The sequence below is a fragment of the Natator depressus genome, chromosome 28 (genome assembly GCF_965152275.1).
Source record: "Natator depressus isolate rNatDep1 chromosome 28, rNatDep2.hap1, whole genome shotgun sequence".
NCBI lineage: Eukaryota > Metazoa > Chordata > Testudines > Cheloniidae > Natator > Natator depressus.
Genome location: NC_134261.1, coordinates 5,692,517 through 5,719,854, shown reverse-complemented (window position 1 = coordinate 5,719,854; position 27,338 = coordinate 5,692,517). Strand labels below are relative to the sequence as shown.

The following is a 27,338-nucleotide window of genomic DNA, read 5'->3' as shown; positions in this document are numbered from 1 at the left end:
ATTAATTAAAAAAAAGGGAGATAACTGATAAGGTAGCCCGGGTGGGGTAGGGGAGGAGGGGAGGACAAGGGCACATTGCTTATTGTAGCCACACTACAAATCAAAACTGTTTGAATGACAGCCTTCTGTTGCTTGGGCAATCCTGTGGAGTGGAGTGGCTGGGTGCCCAGAGCCTCCCCCCACCCACATTCTTGGGTGTCTGGGTGAGGAGGATATGGAACTTGGGGAGGAGGGCAGGCAGTTGTACAGTGGATGCAGCGGCAGTCTGTGCTCTTGTTGGTGTTCCTGAAGCTCCACCAGACACCTGAGCATCTCTGTTTGCTCCCCCATTAGCCTCAGCATTGCATCCTGCCTCTTCTCATCGTGCTCACATAATGCTTTCCTTGACTCTGCCACTGAATGCCTCCATGCATTCAGCTGTGCCCTATCAGTGCGGGAGGACTGCATGAGCTTGGAAAACATGTCAACATGAATGTGGTTTTATTTTTGCCTTCTAATCTGAGATAACCTCAGGGACGGATATGATATGGGGAGCATAGAAACATTTGCACCTGCAGGGGGATAAAAAGGGAGAGTAAAATTTAAGATGATACATTTCTGAGAACAAAAGGGAGACTCTTTCACAGTGAATCAAGCAATTCACAGCAGACAGCACATGTGCTTTAGGTACAAGGTCGCTTTTTGCCTTTTATATTGAATGCCTGCCAGTATGGTGACACATCACACATGGCTGGGCAACAGAATTCGGTTTCCAGGCAGCCATGGTAAGCCAAAGGGTAAGCGGGTTTGGCTTCTAACACTTTCATAACATGTGGGAATATTTTCAAACTGTAGCGTCCTCCTTTCCCATAGCATGCAATACCGGTTGGTTTGCCATTTAAAAGGAGGGGCTGCGGTTTTCAGGTGGATGTGCAGTACACACCTACCCCCACCCCTCCACGTGGCTATTTGGGATGATCCCTTCACCCCGCCCCCCACCGCGTGGCTATTCTCTGGGATGATCCCTTTTAGCCAAGTGCAAACAGCCCAGCATGAATGGGGTCCTTTTACTGTTCCCTTACAAAAATTCCCCTATTTCAACTAGGTGACCATGAATGATATCACTCTCCTGAGGCTAACACAGAAAGATAAAGACCAAATGTTGCTTGAATGCGACCAAAACCCAGGACCATTCGCTGCCATGTTTTGTGCTGCAATGATTCCAGACTACTTGCTACTGGCTTGGCATGTTAAAGTGTCCTACCGTGGAGGATGAAATAAGGCAGAAACCTTCTGCAAAGTCTTTCAGAGTACCTCCAGGAGAGCTTCATGGAGACGTCCCTGGAGCATTCCTGCTCCATTCCCAGACACGTTAACAGACTTTTCCAGTAGCTGTACTGGCGACGAATGCATCCCAAGTCTTCAGGGCAAATCAAACATTAAACACTATTGCTTTTAAACCCTGTACTGTAGTTACAAAGGTGCACTCACCAGAGGTGCCTTGTCCGCCTTCAGGATCGGGGATCCCACCTTGGGATGGTATTGGCTCCAGGATGATGAAAAGGTCCTGGCTGCTGGGGAGAACGGATTCACCGCGTGCCTGCTGCTCATTCTCTTCCTTCCCCCCATCCACAAAATCCTCCTCCCTGTTGTATGAGACTCCCCCCCTTGCTGGTGTCCACGGACAGTGGTGGGGTAGTGGTAGGGTCCCCCCCTAGAATGCCATGCAGCTGATCATAGAAGCAGCATGTATGGGGCTCTGACCCAGAGTGACTGTTTGCCTCCTTTGTTTTTTGGTAGGCTTGCCTGAGCTCCTTGACTTTCATGGGGCACTGCTGTGTGTCCATTTTAGCCTCTGTCCATCATGCCCTGTGCAATTTTGGCAAATATATTTGCATTTCTTCTTTTTGATCGGAGTTCTGCCTCTACAGATTCTTCTTCCCATACAGCAATCGATCCAGTGTCTCCCGTTCACTCCATGCTGGCGCTCGTTTATGATTCTGGGGGGACTGCATGGTCACCTGTGCTGCTGAGCTTGCGACACTGAACAAACAGGAAATGAAATTCAAAAGTTTTCGGGGCTTTTCCTGTGTACCTGGCTAGTGCATAGGAGTTGAACGTGCTGTCCAGAGCGGTCACATTGGAGCATTCTGGGATAGCTCCCGGAGGCCAATAACGTCAATTTGCGTCTGAACTACTTCAAATTCAACCCAGGAAGGTCGATTTTAGCGCTACTCCCCTCGCCGGGGAGGAGTACAGAAGTCAATTTTAAGAGCCCTTTAGGTCGATGGAACGGGGTTGCTTGTGTACACGCATTCATTATAAAATCGACCTAAACCAGCTAAATTTGACCTAACCCTGTAGTGTAGACCAGGGCTAAGAGACCAAAACACAGATTCTGGACTCAGCATTCATGTATCCTACAGTCTGAACTTGGAATCTGATACATTCCCCCATTGGCTACCATCGTTTGCCCAGCATGGAAGTGCTTCTTGTCCAACAAGGCAGCCAGATTGGGACTCATAGGCATTGAATGGCTCTGAAGGAATCAGCTGTTTCTCTCTGTGCTTCATGAAACTTTGGAGCCAAATGGTAAAAGATAGTTATTCACAATTTAATGATGGCATCCTTTAGGAGTGTGATCAATGCCACTTAACTAGGGAGCAGAGTTCTAAAAATAGTTTACCTAGGCCACAGGTCACCAGAGCATCCATCTCTGTGGTGAAAATCAACCACTCATACCTGTCATTTCTACCTGAGTTCTTGTCAAATCGTTGACCTTCCTTCAAGCAATTTTACACTTCTCTGGCATAGAATTCTTCACCAACCACACAACATATCAGTAGCGATAGTGAGGTATAACTCCCCCAAATATGCACTTTTATTTCTTTAATCTGGTGGTGCAGATTTAAATTAGGGATTAAATTCAGGTGTGTCTTAAAATCCCTGTAAGAGACCAAAAGTCAGGAATCTATTAAAAATAGGTATCTTTCTGCAGCTCTATCACATTCAACACGGATTTCATTTTCTACACATTTGCAGCATCTCCCAGGGGTGAGTTGAACAGCAATGTCACTTCCATTTTCCCCATCTCTACCTAGCTAGGGATTGCATTTCACAAATAATAGGCAACATGCACCTGATTAGGAAAGAGATATCTTCAGGAGCGACCTCCTGCAGGGCCTGGGGCACAGCTGCTTTGGGAGCGAATGTATGTGTACTTTGCTTATTTACAAATCATTTACTAGTGAATCCTATTCCCAGACCTTTAGAAAAAAATACTGACTTAACCAACTGAACAACAAGGGGATTGGGATGGTGATGTGGAATAAGGGAATCCCTCAGACTTACCCTATCAAAAAAGTGAACAGAATCTTAGGAATCATTTAAAAAGGGATAGAGAATAAGATGGAGAATATCTTATTGCCCTTATACAAATCTATGGTAGGCCCACATCTTGAATACTGTGTACAGATGTGGTCTCCTCATCTCAAAAAAGATATACTGGCATTAGAAAAGGGTCAGAGAAGCGCAAATAAAATGATTAGGGGGTTGGAACAGGTTTCATATGAGGAGAGATTAAAGAGACTAGGACTTTTCAGCTTGGAAAAGAGGAGATGAAGGGGCGATATGATAGAGGTCTATAAAATCATGAGTGGTGTGGAGAAAGTGAATAAGGAAAAGTTATTTACTTTTTCCCATAATAAAAGAACGAGGAGTCACCGAATGAAATTAATGGGCAGCAGGTTTAAAACAAATAAAAGGAAGTTCTTCTTGACACAGTGCACAGTCAACCTGTGGAACTCCTTGCCTGAGGAGGTTGTGAAGTCTAGGACGATAACAGGGTTGAAAAGAGAACTGGATAAATTCATGGAGGTTAAGTCCATTAATGGCTATTAGCCAGGATGGGTAAGAAATGGTGTCCCTAGCCTCTGTTTGTCAGAGGGTGGAGATGGATGGCAGGAGAGAGATCACTTGATCATTACCTGTTAGGTTCACTCCCTCTGGGGCACCTGGCATGGGTCACTGTTGGCAGACAGGATACTGGGCTGGATGGACCTTTGGTCTCACCCAGTATGACTGGTCTTATGTTCTTATCTTCTTCTGTTGTTACAGAGAGTGAAATGACATTTTCCCCTATCCCTGCCCTGTTCCTGCTCTTTGTTATAGTTCAATATATTTTAAGTGAGGAAAATGGTAGTAAAAAAATCTGCTCTCCAGCACAACCTGAAGCAACATCCGAGCAACTGCAAATGAAACAATTTGTTTCTGAAGGGGAAACTTGATGACTAACAATTGCTTTGAAATGGGGGAACAGTATAACCGGGATGCTCAGGGTTTGTTTAGACTAGGAAAAGTGATGGAGTTTAGGTCAGGTCAAGGGGAAAGCTAATGTAAACCACTGCACCTGGGGCTGCATCAGCTCTACAACTGTAATTGTCTTTTTACACCAAGATCACTCACTTGAGCAGCCAACGCCATGTACAGTCCTAGTGGATGTAGGGCACGGGTAGTTTTTGCCTCAGTGTAGCTTGTTGGGATCAAACCTCTCTCTCCCACCTGGTGCTCAAGAACATTCCTGGCAGGAGGGACACACACTCCTACGACTCAAAAGGAAAGAATTTGATAGACAAGATCACAGGACTGACCCCAACGAAGGGTGGGCTGCAAAAGGCAGAAGCAGGCAACTCATCTGGGGGAGTTGAGAGACCACGGTGAAGATGGTGCAAAGATGGTGCAAAGATCACTATGTGGGAATTAGCAAATGTCATTTAAAAAAAAAATATATATATATTTAGCCAGCCCTAATCAAGGCATTTATTACAGTTCTCTCCCATGTGGATTTTCTGATGTTTAATAAGGCTGGAGCTCCAACTGAAACGTTTCCCACACTCAGAGCATCCATAAGGTTTCTCACCTGTGTGGATTGTCCTATGTCTGATAAGGTTTGAGCTCCGATTAAAGCATTTCCCACACTCAGAGCATGTGTAGGGCCTCTCTCCAGTGTGGATTCTCTGATGGGTGGTAAGGGCTGAGCTATAACTGAAGCTTTTCCCACACTCAGAGCATGTGTAGGGCGTCTCTCCACTGTGGATTCTCTGATGGGTGGTAAGAGCTGAGCTATAATTGAAGTGTTTCCCACACTCAGAGCACGTGTAGGGTTTCTCTCCTGTGTGGATTCTACGATGCACGCTAAGGTGTGAGTGCCAACTAAAGCTTTTCCCACACTCAGAACATGTGTAGGGCGTCTCTCCTGTGTGGATTCTCTGATGTGTGATAAGGTGTGATCTCTGATTGAAGCTTTTCCCACACTCAGAGCATGTGTAGGGCCTCTCTCCGCTGTGGATTCTCTGATGTGTGATAAGCCTAGAGCTCTGACTGAAGCTTTTCCCGCACTCAGAGCATGTGTAGGGCGTCTCTCCACTGTGGATTCTCTGATGTATGATAAGCCTTGAGCTATAACTGAAGCTTTTCCCGCACTCAGAGCACGTGTAGGGCATCTCTCTAGTGTGGATTCTCTGATGTGTGGTAAGTCTTGAGCTCTGATTGAAGCTTTTCCCGCATTCAGAGCATGTGTACGGCATCTCTCCGCTGTGGATTCTCTGATGTATGATAAGCCTTGAGCTATAACTGAAGCTTTTCCCGCACTCAGAGCATGTGTAGGGCATCTCTCCAGTGTGGATTCTCTGATGTGTGATAAGGTTTGAGCTCTGATTGAAGCTTTTCCCGCACTCAGCGCACGTGTAGGGTTTCTCTCGTGTGTGGATTCTACAATGTATGCTGAGGTGTGAGTGCCAACTAAAGCTTTTCCCGCACTCAGAGCATCTGTAGGACGTCTGTCCAGTGTGGATTCTCTGATGTGAGGTAAGGGCAAAGCTCTGATTGAAGATTTTCCCGCACTCTTGGCATACGTAGCATGTCTCTTCCAAGTTGATTCTCTCACGTGTAACAAGATCTGAGTGGCTACTGAAGTTTTCCTCTGGCCTTTGCTGACTCTCACAGGCTTTTTCTTCTTCTGGGAGTGAACAACTCCCGGAATCATTCCCTTTGGATCTTCCTGATAACGTCCCATGGGATTCTACTTCCTCAGAATCTCCCTGCTGGGGTTTCTCCTCGTTCTCACTCGCCAGCCCAACTCCTGATGGGAGACAGAGAGAATCCAAAAATAGATCACTTCCTGCGCCAGAGAGAAAGGAAATCTCAGAGAGAAGAATGGAAAAAGGGATGAACAAACCAAAATATGTGTGGGAGAGATCAAACCTATCAGGAGCTGATTTTCCCCAAACCCTTCCCCAGAGGAAAGAGAGAAAGGGATCAGTTCTGGGTCCGCATCTCACCAGAACTCTCATGGGAAAGCGAGATTAGGGAGGCACCTGTGCCAGTTGTCAGTCAGGGTAGCTGGGAAGCCATGAGTGACATCCGCCTAATGATCCTACATCTGCAGGGAACAATCCTCAACTTGGAGAGTTCACAAGGTCTTTGTAGGACATCCCAAATGTTTCCTGTATTCATGGACAGTTTTTGAGTTTGTTTAACCAATTCCTTACCTGTGCAGGCAGCTCTTGGGAGCACTTCTTTCTCAGAGCCATGGGGGTCTGGGAACCACGGGTCTTCCCCTCGTTCCAGCTGCAAGATCACATCAGGTTTGGAAACCGGAAACCCTGCTCAAGGCAAAGAAAACAAGGGAGGTCAGTGGAATTGGTGGGATACTTGTCACAAGGAATATTCCATGGTTTTAAGCCCAGCTCATTTTTAATTAGTAACATCCCAAGGCCAGCTTCCTTGGCTCAAAGTGTCAGGAGAGTTATTATTATTATAAATCATATTCATTACCTTAGTGCCTAAGGACCAAATAACAGCCCATTGTGGAAGGCACCATACAAACCCAGAATATTAGATGGCCCATGCCCTGAAGAATTTACAATCTCAACAGACAAGGCAGACACAGAATGGGGGAAGGGGTAGAACCCACCAGCTGAGTGAACTATGTGAAGGCAGAGTGCCAGATTTGATGAACACAGCATATATCTTGAGACTATCGTATTTAATGCTATGACTAGGGCCAGTGTTTTCTAGAAATTACCGCTATTACTGCACTTTTTTTCCTGACATTACTCTTTGTCATATATATAAAGGGAAGGGCAAACACCTTTAAAATCCCTCCTGGCCAGAGGAAAAATCCTTTCACCTGTAAAGGGTTAAGAAGCTAGGATAACCTCGCTGGTACCTGACCAAAATGACCAATGAGGAGACAAGATACTTTCAAAAGCTGGGGGGAGGGAGAAACAAAGCTTCTCTGTCTGTCTGTGTGATGCTTTTGCCGGGGACAGAACAGGAATGGAGTCTTAGAATTTAGCAAGTAATCTAGCTACATATGCGTTAGATTATGATTTCTTTAAATGGCTGAGGAAATAAGCTGTGCTGAAAGGAATGGATATTTCGGTCTTTGTGTCTTTTTGTAACTTAAGGTTTTGCCTAGAGGGATTCTCTATGTTTTGAATCTAATTACCCTGTAAGGTATTTACCATCCTGATTTTACAGAGGTGATTCTTTTTACTTCTATTAGAATTCTTCTTTTCAGAAACTGAATGCTTTTTCATTGTCCTTAAGATCCAAGGGTTTGGGTCCGTGGTCACCTATGCAAATTGGTGATGATTTTTATCAAACCTTCCCCAGGAAGGGGGGTGCAAGGTTTTGGTGAGGATTTTGGGGGGAAAGATGTTTCCAAACGGCTCTTTCCCAATAATAAACGCGGTTAGACATTTGGTGGTGGCAGCGAAAGTCCAAGTGCAAAAGATAAAATAGTTTGTACCTTGGGGAAGTTTTAACCTAAGCTGGTAAAAGTAAGCTTAGGAGGTTTTCATGCAGGTCCCCACATCTGTACCCTAGAGTTCAGAGTGGGGAAGGAACCTTGACACTCTTCATTTCTGGAATCACCGTTCATATCCGAAATTGCTGAACAGAGGGTGGGTGGGGCATGCAAGGTCACAACCCCCCAGATTTCTGCCCAGAGACACCTGACTCATCCCCACAGTGCAGGGCAGAGGTGATGTGTGGGCGGGGACACCGTGTCCTGCCCCCCTCCCGATTTCTGCCTGGAGACACCTGACTGCCCCCCGGGGCACAGGGCAGAGGCTGGGGGCTGGCTGCTGTTGAGACTTGCTGCCAATTTCTTCCCTCCTCATACAAATCTGGGCTCAGCAAAACCACTGGAGCGTCCTCTGAGCAAGGAGGGCACTTGGCAGTGGGATGCCGGGCTCCCTCATCATACTGCGGAGCAGATGGCACTTGCACCTCCTCTCGGTTGTGTCCACAGCACCTCTCCCCGCTCATCTCCCTGCACAGAGGTGGTTCGTGCCCTGTCTCCCCAGCACAAAGCTGGCTCTAGGCTCTCAATGCTCAGTGTCTGGGCCCCACCTCCCACACACAGCTGGGTCCTGCCGTCTCCCCCCAATGAATTTTCATGATGTAAAGGATTACATATTGCTCGTTTGTCAATTACTATGTTTTCATTGCCAGCAAACAGTAGCCCTAGTTATGACTGTTATCTCTATATTTGAGACAGCCCTTGAAAGCATGAACACTTCACAGACTATGATACTGAGATGGGCCAAATGATACTGGGGAGGGCTGAGGGATGGGTTCCCTGTGCAAGATGGTGTCACTATGGGGTGATGAAATCTCAAGGTTAGTTATGCAGTTCTCCAGCTTTTGAAGCTTTGCCCTACACTGAAAGGGGCAAGTAGTGATTTAACCTCTTTCATGAGACTGAAGACAGACTTTTAGGGGAGAAACAGCTGAGTTTGAGTTGACTGGGGGGGGGGGTCTTTTGTAAAACTCAAGTTTTACTATATAGTCTGTAGTCAATCAGGAAGTAAGGGGGGGAATGGGAACAGGGAATGGGGGTGGGGAAATTGGAATCATGTTTGGCTAAGGGCAGGAATGGGAACAGGGACACAAGTAAGGCTCTGTGGTGTCAGAGCTGGGAAGGGGGACGCTAAGGAAGGAAACTGGAATCATGCTCGCTGGAAGTTCACCCCAATAAACATTGAATTGTTTGCACCTTTGGACTTCGAGTATTGTTGCTCTCTGTTCATGCGAGAAGGACCAGGGAAGGAAGTGAGTGAAGGAATAAGCCCCCTAACAATCTCCTGTGATTACGAACTGGAAAAGGAGTTTCAGAAATCTATCATTGATCAATTTTTGGCTGAGTTTAAGAGAAGAGTACCCCCTTCTGGCAGAAAAACTTGCTGCACTTTTGTTACCATTTTCAACAACATACTTTTACGAGAAAGCGTTTTTCTTGTATGCATATCTGAAAACCAAATACAGAAACAGACTTGATGCCGAACCAGACCTGAGACTTTATGTTTCTCCAGTGGTTCCGGACTTCCAAGTGCTATGCAGAGCAAAGCAAGCGTATCCATCATACCGAGGAAATTTAAACTTAAATCCCTGGAAATATTCATTTTTAGGAGGGGATTCACAAGATTTCACAATTTAGTGAAAGCGGTTCACGGGCTGTTAAAGTTTGGGAACCACTGGTCTAGATAATACTTAGTCCTCCCCTGAATGCACGGGACTGGACTAGATGACCTCTCGAGGTCCCTTCCAGTTCTGTGATTCTATGAACCAAAGGCCAGAGAAGAGCAGAATCAAAGAAGTCACTTTGGGGCGATTCTCCCTGTCGTGCCCAAGACAGCTGTCTCAGGTTTATAAAGTTGTTTAATGCTCCAGCCTTTATAGAGTCTCTCCTGGGAATGCCCCCTTTCATGGGCTGGGCCTAGTTTTAGCTTTTGGCAAGCATGACCCCGGGCGCTCTGAGACTGGGCCTTCTTGCCTCACCACACCTTGTTTCTTTCTGTGGCTCTCCAATGACTCCAAATGAGTAGATACTCCTGATAGAGACTGTGAACATAAGAACAGCCCACTGCATCAGACCAATGGTCCATCTAGCTCAATGGCCAATGCCAGGTGCTTCAGAGGGAATGAACAGAACAGGTCATCATCAAGTGATCCATCCCGTCACCCATTCCCAGCTTCTGGCAAACAGAGGCTAGAGACACCATCCCTGCCCATCCTGCCTGTGGCACTGGCAGATGGGGTGTTAGCTCTTGCAAAAGCCCCCATGTCTTAATTGAACATCGAAAAACGCAGAGCTGGAATCAGTCTGGCTCATCTGTGTTAGTATTGTTAGAACAGGTATGAGAATGATAAGAATGTGTTTAGTGTTTCGACGTTATTGAATGCTTGTGAGTTGCTGCCTGGGTTAATATCTGACTAGTTGCATCATGAGCCTCGGTGGCTCTGTAAATCACCAGACAGGAGAGAGACTTTACCTGTGTGAAGTGCTGATTGTCAATGGAATGCATTACACCCTGCCTGGCAGGAAAGGTCCATCAACACCAGACAGACTATTATGGGATGTTAAAGAAGGCAAAAGACTGTTGTTGTGCTCTTGACTTCCCACTAGCTGAGTTTGCAGCTCAGAGCACGTGGCAGGAAGGGGATTAAAAAACCCCATACTGAAGGAACAGATTATCTGAATGCTGCTTGGACTCTGGGGGGCAAAGTTTCTAGGCACAAGCTAGAGATCCCCAGCTGCTTAGCCTGGGTTAGTCCTAAAGGATATGTAGAACTTGCTTATTATAGAAGCTTCTATTACCTTTTGAAATTTAAGACTGTAACTTGTCTGCATCGATATGATTAAGGCTTTAACTTTGTGAACAACTCTCATTTCCTTTTAAATAAATCTTAATACAGGTTATTACAGGACTGGCTACAAGTTTTGTCTTTGTTGGGAGATCTAAGATTGAATTGACCTAAGTGACTGGCCCTTTGGGACTGGCAGTAACCTGAACATTGCTGTGATTCGTGGTGTAAGGCAGTGGTTCTCAACCAGGGGTCTGGAGCCCCCTGGGGGCCCGCAAGCAGGTTTCAGGGGGGGCTGCCAAGCAAGGCCAGCATTAGACTTGCCGAGGCCAGGGCAGAAAGCTGAAGTTCCAGTGCATGGGGCTAAAGCCAAAGCCTAAGCCATTTAGCTTTGTGGACGCCCCAGTGGTATGGGGCCCCAGGCAGTTGCCCTGCTTGCTACCCCCAAATGCCAGCCCTGGCTTTTATATGCAGAAAACCAGTTATTGTGGCCCATGTGGGCCGTGGAGTTTTTATATCATGTTGGGGGACCCTCAGAAAAAGGGTGAGAACCCCTGGTGGAAGGGACCATCTGTCACAAAGGTGAGCTCACCTGCATGGTGAGATCTATGGGATGACCCAAGGGGACTCTCTGTGATTCCATGTTACATGCTGCTACAGTGCATGAAGCGTTTACACTTGATACTTGGTTGGTGAAATCTACATATCGACCTCACAACAAATCTGGGGTTTGTGCCCTGCTTCTTACCAGTCTGCCTGAGGCTGGTGCTCATGCACTTGAGTCACTGAAGACAGCGTTACAGAGACTTATGGGAGCAACGCCATCAGCAGCAATTTGCAGGAATGCAGAGCAGGCTTTACAGTGGCACCGTGTGGGCCAAATGGTCCATGGACTCAGTCAAGCCCCAGTTCTCCTCCAGTGCACATCAGCATCCCGGCAACCTTCAAGGAGGGTCAAGGCTGCCACTCCTTCAGTGATGATGGATCTCCAGCATAGCATCACCCGCATCCCATGACCCGCCTTATCTCCTGAGACACAGGTGAGTGACAGAGGGTGCACGACGGATCCTGCGGTGGGGGATAACAAAACACACCCTCTGGGGGTCACACCTCAGGAAATGAAGGTGACAGGCATTGTGGTGGCAGTAAACAGGGAGAGGAGGGAGTGGGAGCAGGAGGGAGCAGCACCCTCAAAGGCAATGCTGCTGGTGTGTCACCCCACCACATCAGGCATGGGGCTGATAGGGGGCCATTCCCTGGGGCCTAGGTGCCTGTGAAGGGCTATATAAACCACACACTGGCACAGAAGGGGTTAAACTGCCGCTTTAGTCTGGACTGGCCCAGCCCCTCCACACCTGCAAACCAGGCCAGGACTGGAGCAGGAGTTAACAGGAGAGACCTACTCTACTCAGAGGGGGGCCACCCTGGGAAGGGAACAGTCTATGGAGCATCTCCAGCCCCAAAGAGAGGGCTGGTAGCATTCAGGGCTCTGGCCTTCACTGAGGGAGGGTGGGGATCCCTAGAGCTCAAAGAGGGAGCAGGCTGAAACTTGATCTGGAGACCCAGTCAACTCTGAAGGGGACTGAGACTCTCCCACAGCCCCCAGAATAAGAGGGGCCCATATCCTGATAGGATCTGTCCACAGTTTCCCCCCCACCCATTTCTTTTATTTCATTCCTTTATTTACCCTTGTTTGCCGACAGTCAGCTCTTTTGCTGTTTCCCATGGGGTCCCTGCGTGTGGCTGGGCGGAAGGCTGCCAGGCAGAGGGGAGAAGTGACACTGGGCTGAGAGGAAAAGGAGGGAGGGGAGGAAGGAGACCTGGGGAAAGGGCGGGGCGGACTGCTGCTGCTCCCTGGTGCTGCGGGGCCGGGCTGAACAGAAGGGTCTGTGCCGGGGAGACCTTCATTAACGCCCCGGTGCCCAGCCTGGGCCCTGCTCCCGCCAGAACTGCCCTGGGGACGCCCCGGGCTCCGCCTGCCCCGCTGCGGAGCTGCAGCTTCCAGATACCGGAGAGAGTCCCGGGCGCGGGGCTGGGCAGTGACTCTGCCCCAGTGTCTGGGGGGGGAACCCGGCATCTCGCAGCGCCGGGATCTGCTCCCTGGGAGCCCGCGCCCGGGGGGGCTCGGAGCTGCTGTCCCAGCAGGAGCCCAACGCCCCCCGGCCCGGCCAGGCTCTGCCCTGGGGCACCACTGGGGGATCCGGGGCGGGAGGGGACCAGCCCCCATTGGGGTTCCTGTATGTGGCTGGGTGGGAGGCTGTCAGGCAGGGTGAGAAATGAGACCGGGCTGGGAGGAGAGGAGGGAGACCTGGGAAAAGGGGCAGATGGAAAAATGTCTGCGCAGCCAGGAAATTACAGGGAGAGGAGACGAGCAGGTGACCCCTGAGGAGCGGGGAGAGAAAGGGGAGGGGGGGGCTGAGATCACCTCAGATTTACCGCTGCCCTCTCCTGTGGTGATCTCTAGTCCTTCCCCCTTTCTGTGTAAGGAGAACATTTAGGAAGTTATGAATATATACTGGAAATTATGTTCACAAAGACTGAAACAGGTTCCTTTCAACCAGGAGGTAACAGACCTTTCTCTCTCTGTCCGGTGATGTGCATACTGGGCATTGTACGTCTCACAATGGGGGCTTGTTTGTACACTCAGCAAAATGCTAATTGAAGAGATTGTGAAATCTTCAAGAAAAGAAAATTTACAGGGAAAAAATAAAGAGCAGGATCCTGTTTCAAGTGAAGACAATGGTATGCGGGGGGACATTTGCGGGTGCAGAGATACACCTTGCATCTTTTGCCATGGAAACAAACTGACAGCATAACTTGTCTCATGAAAGAAAGATCACAGCCAAACCTGGCTGTAAAATGCTGGAAGGACTTTCATGGGTTTTGTTCTATAACATGAAAGGATCTAGTTAGGTAGGTAAGTCTAGGTTCTAGAAAGCGTGTTATGATTTTATTTCATGTGAAACCATGTGTTTCCAAGACTTCTACTTGCTACCACCTGAATCTCTATCCTTGGTTAAATAAATGTTCACTTATTTTCACTATACATACGTCTGAGTGCCATGAGTTAAATGGCGTCGTGATCTGAGGGGTAACTGGTAAGCTGCGATGCAGTGCTTCTTCGGGAGCTACGAATCTGTCAACATGAGGAGTGTCCAGGGGGCTTGAAAGTCCAGGGAGACATTTGGAAAGCTCAGAGGTTGGAGCGTGTCTACAGCTAACAGGACCCGGGGCATGAAAAGTGAGGTCCAGTGTGAGAACCATAAGTGGTCAGGCCTACATGGTCAAGCCAAAATTAGATGCCAGGGTCTGGCTCAAAACACCAGGAACCACAGAGGAATGTGACAAGGCAGGGACCAGAAACAAGGCATGGTCTCTCTCAGCAATAGGTCAGAGACCTGCCTTGCTGCACAGAGGGCTTCCGGGTACTTCCAGGTTTAAACAGGATGCCTGGATCAGAGGTCACGGGAAGAGCTGCCAGTCATCTCTCATGTGGGCGGCACTTCCTGCAGTGACTGGTCTCCAGGATGTGCATTGCCAGCAGCTCTGCCAAGGCTGCCCGGTGGTGGCACAGAACCGCCACCCCTCCGGGACTCTGCAGACCCATATTCCTGTCCCAGTAATTTTCATGCACCAGCCCCACATCACCTTCTCCCAAGGAAGGAACCTCCCATTGTCTCCTATCCAATGAGCCCCCCCAACTGTCACACACTTCATGCATTTGGGAAGTTGTTATAGCAGACCACCAATTCTACCATAGCTAAAGTTCAACATTACAGTCTCTATAAAGATCAGCTATCTGAATACGTCTAACTTCCTCTTGCTTACTAAGAATCTTTTGAAATTTGCTGCTTATTATAGGGGTGCCGAGCAGGGATAGTGGCCCAAATATGGGGTGATTTGATGAAGAGTTTCCTGAGAGACAGCCCTCCTGAAAGCAGCTTTTCACATTATCATCTGGTTCCTATAACACGATCTTGCACAAACCTGGGGCTGAAACTATGGTTGTAATTATCCACCAAGTGATCTCAGTCCCTTTGCATTTATCTTTTCTGGTACATGGCACCCAGTGCCTCCTTGGGGAAGCTGTATAGAAAAAGCTAATAACTGCAGAGGTTAGAATTTCAGATTGGCACGAGGAAAAGGGTAGAGTCAGAGAGCCTGAAAGGCCCATGAAATGCAGCAAAACTAAGGGCAAGTCTACCCTACAGAACTAAGTCAACATACAGCCACCACAGTAATTGAATCGGTTTTACATGTGCGCACTACACTCCTCGTGTCCGTGGTGTGTATTCTCACCAGGAGCATTTGCACCAATTTAACTGCCAATGTGGGGCATTGTGGGAGTTTCTAAAGGCAGCAGCAGCCGACGTAAGCAACACGGCATCTACACGGACACTGCGTCCACCGAACTACATAGACATAAGTGCTACGCCTCTCGTGGAGGTGGAGTTATTAAGTCGGCGTAATGGGCAAGTAACATTGGTGGCAACCACCTTTTAGTGTAGATGCTTACAGAGTTGGGTCAACGTAAGCTGCGCTATGTTGACTTAACTCTGCAGTGTAGACCAGGCCTAAGGCTCTTGTTAACAGTCAGAGAGTTTCCAGCAATCTACCCTCACTGTAATTCATTGGCTCAAGAGAACCTGAGCTGCACCCATGAGTTTGAGTGAGACCCCACCACTGATACCTTTCAGACAATGTGTGCTGTGCATTTTTCTTGCATCCTGTAGGAGTTCCTCTTGAAAGTTTTGCCCTCTGATACGAACATTTCTGGGTTAAGAGGCATATTTTCAAGGGCTCTAAAATCCATGTGCCGACTCTGACCTGGTTTGCTCTTAAAAGCTTTGCCAGTCCAGCTCTGTTGTTTAAGGCTGTGAAAAAGTACACACACACACACACACACGCACACCATCCAACATAGCTCTGCTGGCAAAAGCACAATTATAGACACAGCTATAGTGGCAAAAGTGTCCATTTTAAAAAAAAGGAAACTAAATGCTCATAAGCTACATTACTGCAGAGTTCAGGTTGCCCAGTGCTGTCTCCTGCCTTGCACCGTATGGACGGTGACTAAACTTAAACCTCTGCAAACCAGGAAAAGAAAAGTTAATGTAAACGCTACCCCTCCAATGCAACCTTAACTGTGCCCCCAACCCTTAGCCCTGCAGCTGAGAATGGTTCTGTGTGGGGCGGTGCAAAGCTTAAACTGCCACAGGAATTCAGGTATTCAGCTCAATGCAGCAGTCATGGGAGGAAATTCTTGGGTCTGTGTTATAAAGGACATCAGAGTAAATGACCTAATATCACATCAGCCTTAAAATCTATGAACCTATAATCGATATGAGGAAAGACTAAGAGAACCTGTCAGTGTTTGTGTTGTGTTCACAGACGGGAATCCCAGCATTTCTCCTCATGCCCTCCAGCTGTGTGCACTGGGTCAGCTGTAGCTGTCACTGGATGAAGGAGGGATTGGTCGGAGCAGCTGGGCAGAGCTGTGGCTGTGCTCTGAAGAGAGGTGCATGTGAAACTTGGGGGACCAATTCTGCCTCATTTCCGTGCTGAGTGTTGTAGGCTTTGTCAGTAAAGGTGCCCAAGGGTGTGCTCGTGTCATGGGGATTGTCAGCACTCTGGTAGCATATGGTCTAGTGATCTGTGATGCTTAGTGAGGGGTAAGTGAAGGCAGTGACTCAAAAGGAAAAGTCAGGTTGAGGGCAAAGGGGTGGTAACACTGTGCAAGTCTCAGATGGTTTCCGTGCAGGAAGTTCAGTACGGGAGTGCAGGCCAGGGGTAGGAAGCATCTGTTTGCTATGATGGAGATGAACCCGACTATTATCTTAGCTAAGAGAAGTTGTTAGACTTTCTGCTGTACTGCTCTGCTCCCAGAGCGTTCTGTAACGGGGAGGGCAGAGCGCTAGTGTGTGTGTCACTGACATGGAGCTACTATAAGGTGGGTGCATAACTGGTTGGAAAATTATTCCCAGAGAGTAGTTATCAGTGGTTCAGTGTCCTGCTGGAATGGCATAACGAGTGGGGTTCCGCAAGGATCAGTTCTGGGTCCAGTTCTGTTCAATATCTTCATCAACGATTTAGATAATGCCATAGAGAGTACACTTATAAAGTTTGCGGACGATACCAAACTGGAAGGGGTTCCAAGTGCTTTGGAGGATAGAATTAAAATTCAAAATGATCTGGACAAACTGGAGAAAAGATCTGAAGTTAATAGGATGAAATTCAATAAGGACAAATGCAATGTACTCCACTTAGGAAGGAATAATCAGTTGCACACATACAAAATGGGAAATGACTGCCTAGGAAGGAGTACTGCGGAATGGGATCTGAGGGTTATAGTGGATCACAAGCTAAATATGAGTCAAACATCATTCTGGGATGTATTAGCAGGAGTACTGCAAGCAAGACACGAGAAGTAATTCATCCACTCTACTCCGCACTGATTAGGCCTCAGCTGGAGTACTATGTCCACTTCCGGGCACCACCTTTCAGGAAAGATATGGACAACTTGGAGAAAGTCCAGAGAAGAAAAACAAAAATGATTACAGATCTAGAAAACATGATCTATGAGGGAAGATTGAAAAAATTGGGTTTGTTTAGTCTGGAGAAGAGAAGACTGAGAGGGGACATGATCACAGTTTTCAAATACATAAAAGGTTGTTACAAGGAGGAAGGCAAAAAATTGTTGTTCTTAACCTCTGAGGATAGGACAAGAAGCAATTTGCAGCAAGGGCGGTTTAGGTTGGACATTAGGAAAAACTTCCTGTCAGCACTGGAATAAATTGCCTAGGGAGGTTGTGGAATCTCCATCATCGGGGATTTTTAAGAGCAGGCTGGACAAACACCTCTCAGGGATGGTCTAGATAATACTTAGTCTTGCCTTGAGTGCAGGGGACTGGACTAGATGGCCTGTTGAGGTCTCTTCCAGTTCTATGATTCTATGTTGGGATGATGTTGAAACAGGGCAGAGGTGGCATGAACCTTAACTTTTCATTTCCCCTTCTAAGAATGGAGAAGATGGGAATTCTTACCCAGCGAGGTCACATTCTCATAGTTCTCCTGCATGACGTCACTGTAGAGGGCTCTCTGAGCGGGGTCCAGCAGAGCCCCCTCTTCCCTGGTGAAATACACAGCCACCTCCTCGAAGGTCACCGGCCCCTGAAAGAGCAAGAGTCCAACACTCAGGACCTGCTGCCCCAGTCACAGCCCCACGATTCATGGGGGAGAGGAGCCAATCAAATGGAAGCTCTGAGAGAGAGACAGTCAGCAGAGTCCTATCCCCATACTGCTGAGAACAGCCATGATGCATCACGGTGAGAGAACAAACAGAGAGCCACACACCTACGAGCCAGAGGCTGATACAGCCCCATGGTAGGAATCCCAAAACCCTCCTCACTGCCAGCAGCTGGATGTGAGGGGCTGGGGCATCTTCCCTACACCTCTCTGGTGGGTGCCCCCTTTCCATGTCACACCAGCCTCTGGCTCGCAGGTTGAGGGTTCAGCACTGGAAGTCTGGTCAGTTTTCCCAGCCCTGCCCAGGGGGTTGGTTTCTCTATTTCCTGTTTCACAAATTAGGGAATTTTCTCCCCCAACACCCAAGCGTTTGTTCTGAGGATCTAGGCCCACGTTAAACAAATCCTAGCAGGTTTGTCACACTCTGTCCCCTTCCCTTTCTTCACCCAGGGTAGTCCCTGCCCCCTGCAGACCTCATTCCCCAGAAGTTGCCACCCATTCAGTATTTACTTCCCCTCTCCCTCCAGCAGGAACCCAGCAGGAACCCCCCAATAACCCCTACCTGAGCTGGCTCCACAGCAGCCATTTCTCTTCCCTGTCCCATGGGAGGACCGAACGAGCTGGAGCGAGACGTGGGCGTCATTCTGCAGTCTGGCAGGGCGAGAAGGGCAGTTGTGGAGATTTCAGAACTGGCTTTACTTCATTTCACATCACAATTCCTCCAGGCTCTTTCCCTGCAGACAGAGATTGTAGATTCTGCCATGCTAGGAACATGCTCAGTCCCCATATTGCAGAACAGACCTTGCCCCTGTCCTCCACCCTCCCTCCCCACCACCCCCACCCCACCCCACCCCGGACTAAACCCACCAAGAGATTTTCAAACCCTCCCAACAACAGAATATGAATTAAACACTGGAAAAGACCAGAACCAAAGGAGCCCCTTTGGGGGGGGGGGGGGATTCCCCCTGACAGTGTCCCCAGGGCAGCACACTCCTGCAGCAGGGGGAACAGGGAGAGTCAGGGGCTGGTGTTTCCTCTCTCTGCTCCTCACCTTGTTCACAGGAAGGTGACCCTGTGCAGGGATGCTGCAGTGAGTGTGCCCGGGTGGGTGTCATAAATATGAACAGGAGAATAACCACCTTTCTGTATACAATGCTATAAAATCCCTCCTGGCCAGAGGCAACATCCTGTTACCTGTAAAGGTTAAGAAGCTGAGCAAACCTGGCTGGCACCTGACCCAAAGGACCAATTAAGGGGACAAGATACTTTCAAATCTTGGGGGGGGGGGGGGGCAGGGAAGACTTTTGTTTGTGCTCTTTGTTTAGGTGTTGGTTCTCTCTTGGGACTGGGAGAGGCCAGACAGAAATCCTTCTCCTCCGACCCATCCTAACCCAAGTCTCCAATATTGCAACCAGTATAGGTAGGCCAGGCAAGGCGGATTAGTTTATCTTTTGTTTTATGTGAACTTTCCCTGTGTTAAGAGGAAGGTTTATTCCTGTTTTCTGTAATTTTAAGGTTTTGCCCAGAGAGAGATCCTCTGTGTTTTGAATCTGAATACACTGTAAAGTATTTTCCATCCTGATTTTACAGAGGTGACTCTTTTACCTTTTCTTTAAGTAAAATTCTTCTTTTAAGAACTGATTGATTTTTCATTGTTCTTAAGATCCAAGGGTTTGGGTCTGCGTTCACCTGTACCAATTGGTGACGATTATTATCAAGACCTCCGCAGGAAAGGGGGTGTGTAGGGCTTGGGGGGATATTTTGGGGAAAGACGTCTCCAAGTGGTCTTTTTCCCCTGCTCTTTGTTTAAAACCTTTGGTGGTGGCAGCATACTGTTCAAGGACAAGGCAAAATTTGTACCTTGGGGAAGTTTTTAACCTAAGCTGGTAAGAATAAGCTTCCGGGGTCTTTCATGCGGGTCCCCACATCTGTACCCTAGAGTTCAGAGTGGGGAAGGAACCTTGACAGTGGGTCAGAGATCTGAAAATCTGTCCTGACACCCTCTTCCCCAGCGCCCTGCCCCCTGGAGGGGAGCCGTGGCCACCATGCCATTCCCGGGGGCTCTCGCTCTCTCTCCCGGGGCTGGCCCCGCTCTGCACGGGCGGGGAAGGGGGTACCGGGCGGGAAGACCTGCTTGACCCACACGGGGTAGGGGCACCGCAGAGGCCGGGGGAGCGGCCAGACTGGCTGACAGGCGGCTCCCTTCCGGCCTGGAGGCTGGCAGCGGCTCTGGGCCCCCGGGCGCCCGGGGCCGGGGCGGGGCCGGGCGCGGCGCAGAGTCCGGGCCCCGCCCGGCCCCAGGGTCTCTCTCACCTGGAGTCTCCGCTCGGGAGCCGCCGCCAGCAGCGCCCGGGGGCTTCTCGCCGGGGGAGGCGGCCCCGGCCGGGCCCCCCGCCCCGAGCCCGCTCAGCCCCCGGCTCCCCGCGGAGCAGCAGCGGCCGGGCTCGGAGCAGCGGCCCCCGCGGGCTCCGGCGCTCTCGGGTCTTTGTTCTCCCCACCTCCGGCCTCCTTCCTCCCGGCACCCACCGCTCCCGGCGGCGCCAGCCCCTTCCTGTGCCCGGCAGCCCCCCGGAAGTGACGTTGGGCGCGGGGCAGGGCGGGAGTGCGAACGGGGCTGAGAACGCGCGTGGGGCGCTGCGGCTCCGCCCGGCTCGTGCGGGGCCGTTAGAGCCTCTCGCTGGGCCGCAGGAGCGTTTTGTGTCTCCCGGCTCTGGGCATGCGCAGATCGGGGAGGGGGGGAGAGTCGGGCATGCGCAGAGGCAGAGCTCGCCCGCGGCTGCTCCCCGGGGCTGCGGGGCCGGGCCGCAGGGTCTGTGCCGGGGAGACCGTCATTCACCCCCCCGTGCCCGGCCCGGGCCCCGCGCCCGCCAGAGCCGCCCTGGGGCCGCCCCGGGCTCCGCCCGCCCCGCTGCGGAGCTGCAGCCTCCAGGTACCGGAGCGAGCCCCGGGGCCGGGCGGTGACTCTGCCCCAGTGTCCGGGGGGGGACCAGCCCCCCGGGGTCCCTGCGTGGGGCCGGGCGGGGGGAGCCGGCGGGGGGGGACCTGGGGACAGGGGCGGGGGGAAATGTCGGCGCAGCCCGGGCATGGCCGGGGGGGGGGGGAGAAGAGCCGGGGCCCCCCGAGGGGCGGGGAGGGAAAGGGGGGGCTGAGATCCCCTCGGATTTACCGCTGCCCCCCCCGGGGCCCCCCCGCTCCCGTCCTGCCCCCTTTCTCTCCCGGCAGCGACGAGCAGCAGCCCGGGTGACCCCCCCCGACCCCCCCCCCCGAGACGGGCTCTGCCCCCCCCGGACCCCGTTTCCTCCCCACTTCGCCCGTGGCCAGTTCAAATCTCAGCGTTGGGGGGGGGTGTCCCCCCCCCACTTTACCTGCAGTGACTTGTCCCGGATTAGGGGGGAATCGTTCCCCGGAGTGATTCTGAAACGGGCAGAGGCGGGCAGAGCCCGAGACAGGGACACCGCTGGGCTGGGCTGGGGGGGCCCAGGAAAGGGAGGGAGAAGCAAGTGCCCCCCCCCCATGGAGACGGCCCAGTTCTCGGTTTCCCAGCCCCCGCTACTTCCCCTCCCCCACCCTGCCCAACCCAGCAGTGTCCCCCCGCCCCCCCCCACCTGCTAGTCATGTTCCCAGACCCCACTGCCAGCCCCTCCCCACAGCCAGTGACCTTCTCGCTCCAGCCCCGCTCCTTTCCCCTGTGAAAGCCACATCACCCAGGGCTCCCTGCCGGCCATGTGAGTGTGAGGCAAGAAGAATCCATCCCACTCTGTTGTTGGTTGAATATCGCTGTATAATCCCCTCAAATCTCCCCTCCTTTCTCTTGAACTGTTGACATAAAATCTCCCCAGATGTTGGTGCTTCTCTCTTATATTGGCAAATATTTCGTTTGTGCCCCATTTTCTCCTAGGTTCTGAAATACTGATATCAAAGTCTTGAAAATCTTCCCACTTTTCTCTCCAGGTGTCTGACTGAGATCAGGGCTCTTATCATACTGAGCGTGGCTCAGGCCTTGACTGATATTATGTGCCCCAGTGTGCCAGGCACTGCACAAACCCTAACTAAATTTGGGGCACTGGTTATGCTAGGAACTGCACAGACCCGCTCAGAGAGCAGGGACCTTGTTGTGCCAGGGGCTACAGTGACCATGACTGAACTCTGGGCCCCTGTTGTGCCAGGCCCTGCAAAGACACCAAGTGAAATCAGGCTCCCATTGTGCCAGGTGCTGCAGAGATGGCAAACAAAATCAGGGACCTTGTTCTTCCTGGAGCTGCAGAGACCCCAACTGAGATCTGGGTCCCTGTTCTGCCAGGTGCTGCAGAGACCCCAACAGGTCAGACCCCACTGTTGTGACAGGGTGCTGTGAACACCCCAACTGACATCAGGCCCCCCATTGTGCCAGGTAAAACTGAGACCTGCACTGAGATCATGGCGCCCCTTGTGCCAGGCAGCGCACGACTGCTGCCCAGATTGCTCCCTCCATTGTGCTGGGCACTTCAGAGACCTCGACTGAGATCTGTGTCCCCGTTGGGCCTGGCACTGCACTGAGAGTCCTTGCCACAGAGATCCTGCCCCCACATTTTGCCAGATGCTGCAGGGACCCCAGACAAAATCAGGGATATTGTAATGCTGGGAATTGCAGAGCCCCCAACTGACATCAGGCCCCCTGTTGTGTAGCACTCTGCACAGACACTGACCAAGATCAGGGTCCCCGTTGTGACAGGGGCTGAACAGACACCAAGGGTATGTCTACACTGCCATTAAAAACGCACAGCTGGCCCATGTCAGCTGACTCAGGCTCACAGGGCTCAGGCGAAGGGGCTGTTTAATTACAGTGTAGATGTCTGGGCCCGGGCTGGAGCCAGGCTGTAGGACCCTGCGAGGTGGGCAGGTGCCAGACCTTGGGCTGCAGCCCAAGCCGGAACATCTATACCACAATTAAACAGCCCCACAGCCTGAGCCGTGTGAGCCCAAGTCAGTGGGCACGGGCCAGTTGCAGGTGTCTGACTGCAGTGTAGACATGCCCACAGTGACAGAGAGTCCTTGCCACAAAAAGCTTAAAGGCTAAATCTGTAAATGGTGGGCGGCTACTCTCCATTTTATAGATGGGCAAATTGAAGCTCAAAGAGCTGAAGTAATTTGCTCAAGTTTGCATGGAGAATTTGGGACAAAACTGGGAATGGAACCCAGATTGTTTGAATTCTTGCCTCTCCCCTTAACTGCAAGCCCAGTGTATGTGTGTGTATAGCGTTGTTTTGGCCTGAGTGTTTGCATTGCATTGGCTTCCAAGGGAGGTTGTGGAATTTCCTTCATTGCAGGTTTTGAAGACCAGGTTAGAGGTACACCAGTCTGGGACTGTCTAGGGATACTTGGTCCTGCCTCATCACAGGAGGCTTGAGTAGATGACCTCTCAAGATCCCTTCCATGCCTACATTGAAATAATTCTCTTTTGTGCTGTGTCGTGTTCTACACTGAGCTGTTTTCCATGTTGTTATTTGGAACGGGGATCGCACCATGCTGTGTTGCATAGTTTTATGGTGCATTGTTTTGCCTCAACTTGTTTGGTGCCTCTGTTTTGTTGGTTTGAGTTGAGCTCTTTTCCATTGTGTACTTTTGTCCTAGGGTGTGTTAGTTTGCATTGTGTTGCTTTCTTCTTTCTTCTTCTTGCTTTGTATTGTGTCATTTTATGCTGTGGAGTATAGGGTGTTTTTGTTGTTTTTCTGAATTGCCTGACATGGTGTTGTGGTGGGGTTTTTTTTCCTGTATGTTGTGATTTTACACCTATCATAGAATATCAGGGTTGGAAGGGACCTCAGGAGGTCATCTAGTCCAACCCCTTGCTCAAAGCAGGACCGATCCCCAATTAAATCATCCCAGCCAGGGCTTTGTCAAGCCTGACCTTAAAAATATCTAAGGAAGGAGATTCCACCACCTCCCTAGGTAACGCATTCCAGGGTTTCACCACCCTCCTAGTGAAAAAGTTTTTCCTAATATCCAACCTAAATCTCCCCCACTGCAACTTGAGACCATTACTCCTTGTTCTGTCATCTGCTACCACTGAGAACAGTCTAGAGCCATCCTCTTTGGAACCCCCTTTCAGGAAGTTGAAAGCAGCTATCAAATCCCCCCTCATTCTTCTCTTCCATAGACTAAACATCCCCAGTTCCCTCAGCCTCTCCTCATAAGTCATGTGTTCCAGTCCCCTAATCATTTTTGTTGCCCTCCGCTGGACTCTCTCCAATTTTTCCACATCCTTCTTGTAGTGTGGGGCCCAAAACTGGACACAGTACTCCAGATGAGGCCTCGCCAGTGTCGAATAGAGGGGAACGATCACGTCCCTTGATCTGCTGGCAATGCCCCTACTTATACACCCCAAAATGCCATTGGCCTTCTTGGCAACAAGGGCACACTGTTGACTCATATCCAGCTTCTCGTCCACTGTAACCCCTAGGTCCTTTTCTGCAGAACTGCTGCTGAGCCATTCGGTCCCTAGTCTGTAGCAGTGCATTGGATTCTTCCGTCCTAAGTGCAGGACTCTGCACTTGTCCTTGTTGAACCTCCTCAGATTTCTTTTGGCCCAATCCTCCAATTTGTCTAGGTCCCTCTGTATCCTATCCCTACCCTCCAGCGTATCTCCCACTCCTCCCAGTTTAGTGTCATCTGCTAACTTGCTGCGGGTGCAGTCCACACCATCCTCCAGATCATTAATGAAGCTACTGAACATAAACGGCCTGAGGACCGACCCTTGGGGCACTCCACTTGATACCGGCTGCCAACTAGACATGTATCCATTGATCACTACCCGTTGAGCCCGACGATCGAGCCAGCTTTCTATCCACCTTATAGCCCATTCATCCAGCCCATACTTCTTTAACTTGCTGGCAAGAATACTGTGGGAGACAAGTGTCAAAAGCTTTGCTAAAGTCAAGGAACAACACGTCCACTGCTTTCCCTTCATCCACAGAGCCAGTTATCTCGTCACAGAAGGCAGTTAGGTTAGTCAGGCATGACTTGCCCTTGGTGAATCCATGCTGACTGTTCCTGATCACTTTCCTCTCCTCTAAGTGCTTCAGAATGGATTCCTTGAGGACATGCTCCATGATTTTTCCAGGGACTGAGGTGAGGCTGACTGGCCTGTAGTTCCCAGGATCCTCCTCCTTCCCTTTTTTAAAGATGGACACTACATTAGCCTTTTTCCAGTCGTCCGGGACTTCCCCCGATTGCCATGAGTTTTCAAAGATAATGGCCAATGGCTCTGCAATCACGTCCGCCAGCTCCTTTAGCACTCTCGGGTGCAACGCATCCATCCCATGGACTTGTGCACGTCCAGCTTTTCTAAATAGTCCCGAACCACTTCTTTCTCCACAGAGGGCTGGTCACCTCCTCCCCATGCTGTGCTGCCCAGTGCAGTAGTCTGGGAGCTGACCTTGTTCGTGAAGACAGAGGCAAAAAAAGCCTTGAGTACATTAGCTTTTTCCACATCCTCTGTCACTAGCTTGCCTCCTTCATTCAGTAAGGGGCCCACACTTTCCTTGATTTTCTTCTTATGGCTAACATACCTGAAGTAACCCTTCTTGTTACTCTTAACATCTCTTGCTAGCTGCAACTCCAGGTGTGATTTGGCCTTCCTGATTTCACTCCTGCATCCCCGAGCAATATTTTTATACTCATCCCTGGTCATTTGTCCAATCTTCCACTTCCTGTAAGCTTCTTTTTTGTATTTAAGATCAGCAAGGCTTTCACTGTTAAGCCAAGCTGGTCGCCTGCCATATTTACTATTCTTTCTACACATCGGGATGGTTTGTCCCTGTAACCTCAATAAGGATTCTTTAAAATACAGCCAGCTCTCCTGGACTACTTTCCCCGTCATGTTATTCTCCCAGGGGATCTTGCCCATCAGTTCCCTGAGGGAGTCAAAGTCTGCTTTTCTGAAGTCCAGGGTCCATATTCTGCTGCTTTCCTTTCTTCCTTGTGTCAGGATCCTGAACTTGACCATCTCATGGTCACTGCCTCCCCGGTTCCCATCCACTTTTGCTTCCCCTACTAATTCTTCCCGGTTTGTGAGCAGCAGGTCAAGAAGAGCTATATATTGTATAGCATCATAGAAATGTAGGGGTGGACAGGGCCTCAAGACACCATCAAGTCCAGCTCTCTCTGCCGGGGCAAGACCAAGTATATGTAGATTATCTCTGACAGAGATTTGTCCTACCTGTTTTTAAAAACTTCTAGGGAAAGAGACTCCACAACCACCCTTGTAAAACTATTCCAGAGATTAACTACCTTAGCTCTGGTGACACTGTGACATTCCCCTCTGGTGTTATCTGGACCTGTGATCTGCTAGATCACTCCAATCCTTGACTCTGGGAGCCAGCGTTACCCTGCTCTGCTGTGAGAACCCCCCCACTCCTGGGCTGTTCACGCACAGCCTCTGGCATGTAAGCTGCTCCCAGCTACTTGCAACCGAATAACACTAGCCAATATCTCCGGTTCCAGACACAACCCTAGGAACCGCCGTCTTGCAACGTCCAGTTATGCCCACTGGACGCTGCAACCATATATGAATTCTTCAATTTAACAAGGAAATTGATATGTACCAGGCTTGTTATCCCAAGGGGAGTCTCTGACACACTTCAAACCAAACACACTGCTTCAGATAGAATAAACAAACAGATTTATTAACTATAAAGACAGATTTTAAGTGATTATAAGTCAAAGCATAACAAGTCAGAGTGGTTACCAAAAGAAAAGAAAATATAAGTACACAGTCTAAACTCTCAGTCCTATTAGACTGGGCAGCAACTGGATTAAGCAGTTTTTTTCACCCCATTGGATACTGTAGTCCTTAATATACAGGTTTGTTCCTTAAACCTGGGCCAGTCTCCTGTGCTGGAGTCTTTTCTTCTTCTCAGGGTCTTGGTTGCTTGCAGCGTAGGTGGGGCAGGGGAAGAGCCCAGTAAGTGTCTACTCTGTCTGTCTTATACCCTCAGTCCATGTGCTTCTGGAACACAAGTCCAAGCATGTCTGTGGGGCATTGCTGAGTCTTTCCAAGCAAGGTTGAGCAATTCCCCTAGTATGGCCTCATGCAGGTGAGTCACTGTATTGTAGCTCCCTTGCTGGACAATGGCTGTTGATGGGTTCTTTGATACCCAGCCCGGGCGTTGGTTACTTTACTTACTGTTGCCTCTGGGGAGCTAATATTTGGCTGATTCCCCAACTTACAGCATACTTTAGTGACCACCATACAACACAATTCTCATAACTTCATATGCATTACTGATACACATATATGGATAGAGAAATGACTTTCAGCAGATCATAACCTTTCCCCTGGTACCTTATGTTTTATATGTTAGACTACGATTATATAAAAATGAAGAATACGGGGGTTACAGTGCATTCCCCCAAGGTATAGAATGTCCCAAACACCCACACAGATTTTTGTGGTGAGCAGCTCTAGAGAGAGAGGAGACCCC

The 27,338-nt window shown here is 49.9% G+C and overlaps 2 protein-coding genes across 6 annotated transcripts in view; one reads left to right on the top strand and one right to left on the bottom strand.

The window, feature by feature from the left end:
* LOC141978964 (uncharacterized) lies at nucleotides 1-20,283 on the bottom strand. 5 transcript variants are annotated; one of them, XM_074941378.1, is made up of 8 exons: nucleotides 18,929-19,007; nucleotides 18,440-18,528; nucleotides 17,676-17,802; nucleotides 6,528-6,641; nucleotides 4,898-6,157; nucleotides 4,444-4,580; nucleotides 1,471-2,925; nucleotides 6-551 (listed from the first exon to the last, which is right to left on the bottom strand). In XM_074941378.1, the coding sequence occupies exons 1-7, from the start codon at nucleotides 18,990-18,992 to the stop codon at nucleotides 2,917-2,919; spliced, it is 1,800 nt and encodes a 599-aa protein (XP_074797479.1). In that variant the 5' UTR covers nucleotides 18,993-19,007; the 3' UTR covers nucleotides 6-551; nucleotides 1,471-2,916. The 5 variants fall into 5 exon arrangements, with proteins under 5 accessions (XP_074797481.1, XP_074797482.1, XP_074797483.1 ...); XM_074941380.1 differs by lacking the exon at nucleotides 18,929-19,007 and adding an exon at nucleotides 20,191-20,283 and having other exon boundaries at nucleotides 1-551; nucleotides 1,471-4,580; XM_074941381.1 differs by lacking the exons at nucleotides 17,676-17,802; nucleotides 18,440-18,528; nucleotides 18,929-19,007 and adding an exon at nucleotides 11,381-11,709 and having other exon boundaries at nucleotides 1-551; nucleotides 1,471-4,580.
* A 486-nt stretch (nucleotides 20,284-20,769) lies between these two features.
* Nucleotides 20,770-27,338, top strand: part of LOC141978975 (uncharacterized) — a 35,614-nt gene continuing 29,045 nt past the window's right edge. Inside the window, exon 1 of the mRNA XM_074941409.1 lies at nucleotides 20,770-20,806. The gene's annotated coding sequence lies outside the window, so the exon portion shown is untranslated. The remainder of the gene's footprint in view (nucleotides 20,807-27,338) is intronic.

Excerpts from the sequence above, each read along its gene's own strand:
- LOC141978964 (XM_074941378.1), bottom strand. The coding sequence starts at position 18,992 with ATGACACCCACCCGGGCACACTCACTGCAGCATCCCTGCACAGGGTCA. Across the intron at positions 6,642-17,675 it reads TGAGAATGTGACCTCGCTGG|GGTTTCCGGTTTCCAAACCT; the intron begins GTAAGAATTCCC and ends TGCCTTGAGCAG. Across the intron at positions 4,581-4,897 it reads ACATAGGACAATCCACACAG|GAGTGTGTGTCCCTCCTGCC; the intron begins GTGAGAAACCTT and ends TTTGAGTCGTAG.